The sequence below is a fragment of the Martes martes genome (assembly GCF_963455335.1).
Source record: "Martes martes genome assembly, chromosome: 1".
In the NCBI taxonomy this organism is placed as follows: Eukaryota; Metazoa; Chordata; class Mammalia; order Carnivora; family Mustelidae; genus Martes; species Martes martes.
Window position 1 is genome coordinate 142,175,010 of NC_137888.1, and position 10,808 is coordinate 142,185,817.

General features: G+C 39.6%; 1 protein-coding gene across 1 annotated transcript in view; it reads left to right on the plus strand.

The window, feature by feature from the left end:
- Window positions 1–9,994, plus strand: part of CMC1 (C-X9-C motif containing 1) — an 83,779-nt gene extending 73,785 nt beyond the window's left edge. The window contains exons 3-4 of the mRNA XM_080814914.1: window positions 6,449–6,539; window positions 9,734–9,994. Coding sequence (XP_080671040.1) covers window positions 6,449–6,539; window positions 9,734–9,854 — 212 coding nt within the window. The 3' untranslated portion in view covers window positions 9,855–9,994. The remainder of the gene's footprint in view (window positions 1–6,448; window positions 6,540–9,733) is intronic.
- The last annotated feature ends 814 nt before the right edge of the window (window positions 9,995–10,808 follow it).

Consider the following 10,808-nt stretch of genomic DNA (forward strand, 5'->3'; position numbering starts at 1 on the left):
TGGGATCATGACCTGAGCTGAAGGCGGATGCTTAACCACTGAGACACCAAAGCACCCCTGATTTATTGCTTTAAGTTCCCTATCAGGCCTACTAATTTTCTCCATTTTGCTTAGGTATCTTGCTATGATTTTGTTCTGTTCTTTCATACAAGACATTTTCCTCTGTCCTCAATTTGTCTAACTCTGTATGTTTTTTTTTTTTTAAGATTTTATTTATTTATTTGATAGAGACAGTGAGAGAGTGAACACAAGCAGGGGGAGTGGGAGAGGGAGAAGCAGGCTTCCCTTTGAGCAGGTGGTCTGTTGTGGGGCTCGATGCCAGGACCCTGGGATCATGACCCAAGCCAAAGGCAGACGCTTAACGACTGAACCACCCAGACGCCCCTCCATATCTGTTTTTGTGTGTCTGGAAAGTTAGCTACGTTTCCAGCCCTTGAAAGTAGTGGCCTAATGAAGAAGAGGTCCTGGAGTTCCCTGCAGTCAGTGTCCCGTGTTCACCAGAAGTTGACACTTCAGGGCTGTCTTCTATGTGTGTTGCATTCACCCTGTTATTGTGGTTTGGCCTTTCTTCCTACCGTCCAGCTCTTTCCAGTGGCTCTCTGCCTGTTGTGGGCAGTGTTTGCTTCGTGTGGTGTTGGTGGACCAGTCGGGCCACCTTGGGCTTGAGTTGCTCCAGTCTAGAGGTGGATAGCACCAAACTGCAGGACACTTTTCCCTGTGTTGTCCCCAGAGAAGCCTTCGTTGGTGGGTACAACTTGCAGTCAGACTTCTGTCTGCCCCCATGCCACTGCTGGAGTTGCATTTGGGACTAGTGTGTATGGTTATCTTCCCTTCTCTCCAGGACAGGAGTCACTTTGGAGTGGTGCTGTCCCTGTCAACGGCTGCTTGCACACTGCCAGGCTTGTGGTTCTGCTTTGGATGGGCTCTGGCCAAGAGTGTATTGGAGCATGCAGCGCTGTAGAAGCTCACTGTCATGGGTGGTGCAGTGTTAGCAGCATTTGCATGTGCGGGGATGGCAAACTGTTAGCAAGTTAGGTGGCAAGTGTTGGTGCCAGGCTGGTTCCCGCAGGTAGCTGTGTGTGTATGCTAGGGCACAGGGGAGCAAAATGGTGTTTGCCAGCTCCTTTGTCCCTGGAGGAGTCCCCCATTGATCCTTGTCTCTCCAGGACAAGCCCTGAGATGACTAAACTAACTCTCCCTTCTTTATGCCCCAGACATTTTTCACACACTGCCTCCATGCTGTATCTTCCAAGGCTCTTGGTTGTGCTGTCTCTTTAAGGAGACAGCTCTCCCAGCTCTCCCAGAACTTGAGCCAACTGATGCTTAGTGTTGCCAGTGTAAAGCTCTGCTGATTGTAAGAACTCATGAAATTTGACCCCTTTGGTGTTCAAAGTCAAATGTTAAGGGAATTTGTCGTTCCCATGTGGGCTCTCCAGTGTGAGAGTCAGTTTCTCTTCTCTGCACACCTGACATCCCTCCCCACTATGTTTCACCTATCTTACCCTCTTTGAGGTGGCCTCTTCCCTGCATTTCAAAGCGGGGTTTGTTGCCAGTCTTGGGATCATTTTCTGGGTTATATATACCGATGTGAATGTTATCTAGTTCTATTGTGGGACAAGGTGAGCTTAGAGTCTTTCTACTTTGCAGTCTTCCCCAGAAAATCTCCAAGAACTGTTTTAGAACCTACCCAATATTAATGTGTCATTGCCCTTTGGTTTTACATAAGTAGAAGTCATCTGTATCCCAAGTGTTACATACTAAATGCTTTGTCAGAATCACATCTTAATTCCCATTTAAAATATGTTCTAACAAATGTAGATAATAAATCTGAGTATCCCTCTCAAGCTTTTTAATTTCTTTTTATATCAAATTTTTGCAAATATCTTCTCCCATTCAGTAGGTTGCCTTTTCATTCTGTTGATGGTTTCCTTTGCTGTGCAAAAGTTTTTTATTTTGATATAGTCCCAGTAACTTATTTTTGCTTTTGTTTCCCTTGCCTCAGGAGACTTATCTTTTAAAAAAAAAAAAAAAGTGTTCCCAGGGCTGACATCAAAGAGATTACTGCTTAATGTTTTCTTCCAGGAGTTTTATGTAGTTTTATGGTTTCAGGTCTCACATTTAGGTCTTTAATCCATTTTGAGTTAATTTTTGTGTGTTGTATAAGACAGTGTCCAGTTCCATTCCTTTGCATGTAGCTGTCTAGTTTTCCCAGCACCATTTGTTGAAGAGACTGTCTTCCCCATTGCATATTCTTAACGCTTTTGTCAAAGATTAACTGCCCATATAAGTGTGGGTTTATTTCTTGGTTTTCTATTCTGTTTAATTGATCTTTTTGTCTGTTTTTGTGCCAGTACCATACTGTTTTGATTATTACAGCTTTATCCTTTATCTTGAAATCTGGGGTTGTGATATAGCTTTGTTCTTCTTTCTCAAGATTGCTTTGGCTGTTCAGGTTCTTTTGTGGTTCCAAATCTATTTTAGGAGTATTTGCTCTAGTTTTGTAAAAACTGCTGTTGGTATTTTGGTAGGAATTGTGTTGAATCTATAGGTCTCTTTGTGTAGGATGGGCATTTTAACAATATTTGTTCTTCCAGTCCATGAGCTTGGAATATCTTTCCATTTGTTTGTGTTGTCTTCACTTTCTTTCATCAGTGTTTTATAGCTTTCAGGGTATAGGTCTTTTACCTCCTTGGTTAAGTTTATTCCTACATATGTTATTCCTTGTGGTGCAATTTTAAGTGGAATTGTTTTAATTTCTCTTTCTGTTACATCATTATCAGTGGATAGAAACACAGCCAATTTCTGTATATTTGTTTTGTATCTTGCAAGTTTACTGAATTCATTTATCACTTCTAATAGTTCTTAGGTAGAGTATTTAGGGTCTTCTGCATGTGATACCATGCCATCTGCAAATAATGACAGTTTTATTTCTTCCTTACCAGTATGAATGCCTCTTACTTCTTTTTCTTGTCTAATAGCTACAGCTAGGACTTCCAGTACTGTGTTGAATAAAAGCAGTGAGAGTGGACATCCTTGTCTTGTCCCTGATTTTTAGGAAAAGCTTTGAGTTTTTTTACCATTGAGTATGATATTAGCTGTGGGTTTTTCATATATGACCTTTATTATGTTGAAGAATGTTCCCTTGGAACCTACTTTGCTCTTGCATTTTGTCAGATGCTTTTTCTGCGTCTGTTGAGATGATCAAATGGTTTTTAATCCCCTTGTCTTGTTAATGTAGTGTACTACATTGATTGATTTGTGACTAATGAACCACTCTTGTATCCCTGGAGTAAATCCCACTATTGTGAATTTTTAAATGTATTGTTGAAATCAGTTTTCTTAGATTTTGTTGAGGATTTAGGCATCCGTGTTCATCGGAGACATTGGCCTATAGTCTTCCCTTTTTTGTAGTGTCTTTACTGGCTTTATATCAGGGTGATACTGGTCTTGTACAATGAATTTAGAAGTTTTCTTTTCCTCTTCTATTTTATGGAATAGTTTGAAAAGAGCAGGTACCATGTTCTTGACATTTTAAAGAAAAAAGTCTTAAATGTTACCTCTAAATATGTTTTTTTTAATTTGAAATAACTTTTTAAGCTCTTTGTTCTTACTGTTTATTGATACTCATTTGTATTTCCTTAAGATATACTTAAGTGCATGAGATTTTCTTTTCATAATCTTCAATGGTAATGAATTTAAATTATATATAGGCATATAAGCTTTAAAATAACATTGAAAGACAAAGAATTTCTATGACTATCTTAGAATACCATTTTAGAAATTAGTTGGCAGTATTAGCGACATCATTATTATATGAATGTTTGTTAATGTGGTATGAAAGCAAGATCCTCTTTAAAATCTTGTAGCTAAACAAGTGACAAAAACCTTACAAACAGCTTGAGGCTTTAGGCCAGTCACAGTTATTCCAAGAGATTTGGACAAGTGTGAAAATACACAGACTGTGCCTTTATTGTGTTCAGAACACAGGAATGCTATCTTGCATCAGCTCCGTACTGAGAATATTTTTATTCATAATAGGGAAAACGGATCTGAAAATAATATAATGTGTAACCATTTTGTTGTGAATATGTCAAATGTAAAAGTATTGGGTTTATTAAATTTGGAAAGTGGACTTTTGTTAATAGCCATCGTGTTGGTGTTTTCCAGGAAAGGAGGGTTTTGATCACCTAGTGTATTTTCATTAGGCAAATTCGTGATGCTAATGATCTTTCTTCTAGACACTATCTGAGCATAGACTGGTCTGCTATAGGTCTAGTGAGATGTGATGCAGAGCAATCAGCCCATGGCTCATCACCACTATAGAATACGGCAGTTCCCTTATGGAATTAGCCAGATTCAGTCACTTCCAGGTTAACTTTATGTACATACTCCCTTTGAGGATTTCCTAGGTCTTTTTCTTTTAAGATTTTGTTTATTAGAGAGCATGAGCACAAGTGGGGGGGAGGGACAGAGGGAACAGGAGAAGCAGACTCCCTCACTGAGCAGGAAGCCCAATATGGGGTCCATCCCAGGACCCCAAGATCATGACCTTAGCTAAGGCAGACACTTAACCGACTGAGCCATCCAGGCATCCCACAAACTGGGTCTCTAGGTCTTAATTCTTACTTAGCATCATAACCGTTGCTTGTCGAAAAGCCTATTTTAATATCATTTAAGTAGAGAAATTCACATGTAGGAGTACTAGTGACATTCCAGAGTGAAAGTTAATGGACTTCTGTAGCCATGTAGCTGCCCCTCAGGATCTCCCCTGATAATGAGCTGATTATAAGTCTGTTCTGCCTTTTTGAGTTGGAGGGAGTCCTTAGAGGGCACAAAGGAAATTTCCTTGGTCTGATTTGGCTCAGGAGCTCAACTCATATGCACAGAATGGAACAGAATATTTGTAGTTGAAGTAGAAAAGGATAGCTGAGTGGATTCAGGGGTCGGAGAGCAGCGGTGGGACTGCTGGGACTGGAGAACAAGCAGCTGAAGGGAGAGAATTCTAGGTGTCTTTGACATGGAGTGTTACTGCACGTCCCCGCTTTCATGTGATCACACACATTAAACTGTTGAATTAAAGTCATTGCCTGCATCTCTCAGCCTTGTTCCTGTTCTGCTGCTTCTCCATCAGAGTATGCTGTGACGTTTCAGGCAGACACAGATTCTGTGCTGTGGGGCTCTTGTCCCAGCACAGCCCCTCTCTCCTGAGGTTTTTTAAATGCATTTAATAGATCCCAGTCATTTCCAGTTTGCTTAGGTTTAAAACTTTTGGTTAACATATTCTGTGTCATCAGGGAGACCCCTGAATTACCTGCTTGCTTTAAGATAATTATAAATTATATCCTCTAGTAACTAGAAGGGTAATAGCTCAAGAAAAGAGGGAAATATTGATAATTTTGCATTAAAGGAATTATAAAAGATACTCAGAAGACACTGTGTTTTACCTATAGCTCCTATGCAAGGGTGATACAGAATTGAAGGCTGACATGGAAATGGTTCGTTACTTAGAGCAGACTGGAGATGGCAGAGCTGAAACAAGAGCAGCCAGTGGACAAGAGGAAGGACCAGAATAGTCGGGAGAGTAGCTGCAGCAAAGCACACTGTCCTGTGGGAAGAATAACGGAGGACCCAGTCTGACTTTCCAAAGCAGACTGGATTAGGGCGCCAGGCTTCTCTGAGTTGGGAGTGTTAGAAGGCAGGATACCAAGGGATCAGTACAATTTAAAAGGCAAACTACTAGAATGGAAATTTGACAGAAAGCTGTTTCCAGGGACATCTAAGAGTTGACCTGGGAATGGAGTGGGAACCCTATTATCAGATAGGAAGGCCCTTTGGCAGGGTTGGCTTAAAGCAGGTGCCTTGATGCCATCAGGTGACCTGCAGAGACTAGAAGTCAGAGGCCCGTGTCTGCAAGCAACTCCCCTTTTACCCTTTCACTCATTTCTTGTAAAAGATACCCCTCTTCTGTGTTAGGAATCTTCCTTATTCTCCACATCCCTTCTGTGTCTATGAGGCCTCCTTAGAGGTCCTCTCTCCCCCTCTTTCGGAGTCCATCCCTTATTTCTGCAAAGTTAATGGCACTCATCCTGTTCTGCCTTTTATTCGTGTGCATGTCTTCTCTGGAGTGTGTACTATGTGCCAAGCATAATCTAAGTAATAGATGTTAAATAGTGAGTATTTTAGAGCTGTTAAAAATTAGTAGAGGTGCCTACTAAGCCGGTTGAGTGGCCAGCTGATAATTGGTTTCAGTTCAGGTCATGATCTCAGTTCAGGGTCATGGGATCGAGCCCCGTGTTGGGCTCTGTACTCAGTATGGAATCTGCTTGGGACTCTCTCTCCCTTTCCCCCTCCCCTCCACGCTCTCTTTCTCTCTTTCTCTTTCTCTAATGAATCTTTAAAATTTTTGATGAAACTGCAAGTCGTTTTTTTTCTTTCCATACTTTTTCAGATTTTACCAAATGTTGCAAGGACTCTGGAATCCTTATGGTAGTAAAATGCCGGAAAGAAAATTCTGCATTGAAAGAATGCCTAACTGCTCAGTAAGTAGTCACCACATTGTTGGTGCTTCTCTGTGTTTTTAATACATGTAGCAGGTAAGACTGTTATTTAACTCATTACATGTAATAGATTCTGTACTTCGCCCCATCAGATCTTTGATATTGTTAGCTCAATCTGAGATTTCAGTTTGTTAAATATTAAGCAACATTTATTTATTTACGAAAGGTCTTATCAAGTTACATGGGTTAACATTATATCTGATTAAAAATATGAGGTCAGCAAATAAAAATGCAGGATTTTTCATATGACAGCAAATTCCTTTTCATGAACAGGTTGAGCTGTAGAATATATTATAGATGGGCTTATATTTGTCTCTTCTAATGAAAAGGTACTGAATTAGATGATTTGCCAGCCTTGTGATTTGGGGATTAATATAACTTTTAACTCCTGGGAAAGTTGTAATAAATCAAATGAAGGATACCAAGGTAAATTTAGATTTTTGAAGTTAATCAATTTTAAAATAATTCTTAAATATCATGTTCACTGACATTTAGTTGAATATTAAAGTAAAAATTTGCAAAATTCTTGGAATGCAAGTGCTTTCTTTTTTCCAAAGACTTTATTTTTTTGAGAGAGCAGTACCAGGGAATGGGCAGAGGGAGAGGGAAAGAATGTCAAGCTGACTCCATGCTGAGCTCAGAGCCTGATGGTGGGCTTGATCTCACAACCCTGAGATCATGACCTGAGCCAAAACCGAGAGTCAGACACTCACCTGACTGAGCCACCCAGTCACCCCAGGTGCTTTCTGTTGTATCTCCCCCCACATTTTATTGTCTACGTTATTGATGATATTGCATACTTTAGTATTGTTAACTGACAGTTGTGAGATCTTTTTGGTTATCTCTTATTTCCTTCTATACTTCTCTAGCCCTTGAAACATATAGGTCCGCATGGTTTGATGCTTCCTTAGGGAATTATATGAAAAGTAATTATCTGAATCAAATATTTGTTTTTGTTTTTGAGAACAACTAATGTACATATACATTTAAATTTATAAACTTATTTTAGAATTCTGTAGTTAGAAGACTTGAGAAATTAATCTCTACATTTATGGATGAAGAAACACCCTTACTTATGGGCCAGGACCTGTACTAAGCATTTCGTCAGAGAGTAAGAGTTCCTTCTGTAACTTGTTTTTCTTCCATTTCTATTCCCTCGTGCTCCCAAGAGATGTGTAATGAATAAACGAACCTGTTAAACTTCTTTGTGACTTGAATTTAAATTCTGTTGTATATTAAAGGATTTCTACACCTCAGTTTTAGCCATCATAATAACTTGTTCTTAGTTTGCCATATTATCCTTCCCTCTCAGATGGGCATTATTAGAGCAGAGGGGCAGGAGTGCCAGCTGGAGAAAGCAGCCGGGGAGAGGGCAGCCGGGGCTTACCTTCTGGACCAGCCAGAGCTTAGCTAGCCATGGAGCCTCAGGCAAGTTCCTCATAGAAGATGGGAAAATTATTCCTCATGGAGTGATCATGGGGGACTATACATAAACTCATTACAACAGTGCCTGCCTGGCACATAGGAGGTAGTCAGTAAATGGTAGCTCTTTTTAAAAATTGTACTTGTTTTTGTTATCTGAATGTTAATCATTTAAATATCCTTCCATCTTTTACCCCCTGGAAATAAGGAGAAAGAACATCTAGTCTGTTCTGTTCTGGGGGAAGGGGTTGGAGGAGGCTGCTTCTGTTTAGGAGAGAAACAGTAAAAGAAATAGGGTTGTGACATTTGCCAAAAGTAGATGGAGTTAAGGATTTTACTGCTTGACCTTAAGTCTCAACAGTCTATTTCTTCATCTTGGAATAAGAAAGTGCTCTGCTTTACTGTGAAATGAAGTTAACTACTGCCCTCTCATCTTTTCATAGTGACATCTTGAAATATGAATGCTTATTCTCTTTTATCTCTGTCTCATTTTCACTCATTCCTTAGTAAACAGCAGTCTCGCTTCTGCCCCCTTCCACTGGAACTGCTGCTCCTCAAGTTTCTAATGGGTTCCTGGTAGCCAAATGCAGTGAATTGCTTTTCATTCCTTCCTTTTACTTGACCTCCAGAAATTCCTTAAAATTCCCTTCTATCTGGCTTCCCTTACACTCTTTACTATTCCTCCAACATCTCATTTCTTCTCAGCCTTTTCTCCTTAACCCATTCCTTAAAATGGGTTCCCGGTTCTCTCCTCATGCTTGGGTCTGTGAAAGCTCAGTTTGCACCCATGGATTCAGTTACTTCCTATAGGTCATGACATTTTTCTGCTCTCTTCGGGTCCCAAACTGAACTCTCCCCTCCTTTTCCTCCTCCTGCATCATGTGTCTAGAATTTAGATTCCTGTCTTTTAACTTGAAATGGTTATTTCCTATTGATTTTATTACCTACATCTCCTCCAGATCGATTTTGTCCTTTTCATCCCAACTTCTCCATTAGCTTAGGCCCTCATCATTCTTTTCTGGATTATTGTGGTACTTTACTTATTACTGGGCATCCTGCACTGAACCCTGCTGCCCCCTTTTGGCCTGTACCTTTTGGCCCGACTCACCTACCACATAAAATTGATCTTCGAGTTTCTGTTAATAGTGTCCCAGTGCCTTCAGGATAGATTTCGACTCCTGGGTATGGTATACAGTGGCCTTCATGATGTGGCTCCTGCCCTATCTAGCTTTATCCCAGGCCCTTTCTCTTATGTGCATAATCTGCTGTAATGGTAGTTATTTGCAGTTCTTTGTCGTTTTTCCTCATCTTTGTGCCTTTCCAGTGTGCCTTCAGTCTGGACTTCTCTTGTCCATTAAAGTGCAACTCCTGCACTTCTTGCCACCTCTCCTTTCCCCACTTCTCTCCCAGGTTCCCATGGTACACTGGGCCATACCTCCGGCACAGCACTTTGCATCCTTCCTTGTGGTGCAGCCTTTCCTTCCTGTTCCAGAACACCATGCGCTCCCTGAGGATAGGCGCTGTGCTTCTCATCACTCTATCCTGCCATTCAAAAACAAACCACTAGGTCATCCCCCTTGCCCTCTTAAGCAGGTTGATAGCCTAATGTTTACAGTAAGTTTATGACCATTTCTTCAAATCTACTTTTAAAGATTGTACCTGGTGAAATGTCTGAATATTTTTAAACCAAGCTTATATTAAACACTCGTGAAGTTTCACTTTTTTAAAAGGAGATTTTCATTTCCTTCTTGTAGTTATAATGATCCAGCCTTTTATGAAGAATGCAAAACGGAATACCTGAAGGAAAGGGAAGAATTCAGAAAAACTGGAATTCCTACCAAGAAAAGGCTACAGAAGCTTCCCACAAGCATGTAGGCAAATGTTCAGATACTTAGAAGCTCTGATACTCACGGAAATCATTATCACCTAAAATAATGGACTCAAGGAAGTGTTTGCTTTATCCTAAATTATGGAAATACTAATTTTATCTGAAATAAAAGTTTTTTTTTTTTAAATTTTAAAGTCAAGTTTGTCAAATGTGGTAGAAGTAGTAAATAGTGAAATGGGATATGATCTGCCTGGTCATCATGGATTTTTTGATAAATTTTCCACAACGACAGTTCTATAACAGAGATACTGAGATCTAGGGTTCTATATAGACCTTATATTCCTTTTGTCCAGAGTATAGACTAATGGGTAATCATAGGGATCAGAAGTGACCAAAGTAGGGATGGACAGCCGTCAGAGGTGTTAATAAGGCAGTATAGCAGAATAGTGATGAACCAGAATCCTTCTTGGTTCTGTTACTTATTAGTTATATAACCATGGAAGTAATTTTCAGTTATTGTGAGGATTATTGCAAGTAAGTAGAGTGTTTAGGACAGTGCCTCAGATGTGGTAAATGCTCTTTAATGGTTGTTAGTAGTAGTAAAGGATTATTTGGAAACAGATAAAGAAATAGATGAATTAATTTTACTTATATGTTTGATGGAAAGTTTCCTAAAATCAATTATTATGTTCCTTGACCTGTTCATTTGGTTACTGAAAATATTTTAATGATTTCAGGAGCTAATGTAAAAAATTGTCCAAGTACAATAATTTGGTTCCAGTTTTTTATATCAAAACTTGCTTTTTTCTTCCATGAGCTGTTAACTCTCCACTATAGCCACGGCAACCAGTTTCTATATATATATATTCTCATTAAAATCAAATAGAAATTACTACATACTAGGACAAGATTTAATTTTGATCCCTATCCCATAAAATAGATCTGAGATTATTCCTTTTTTAAAGGACTTAGTTTAAAGCAGATAGGATCCTAAGGAACCG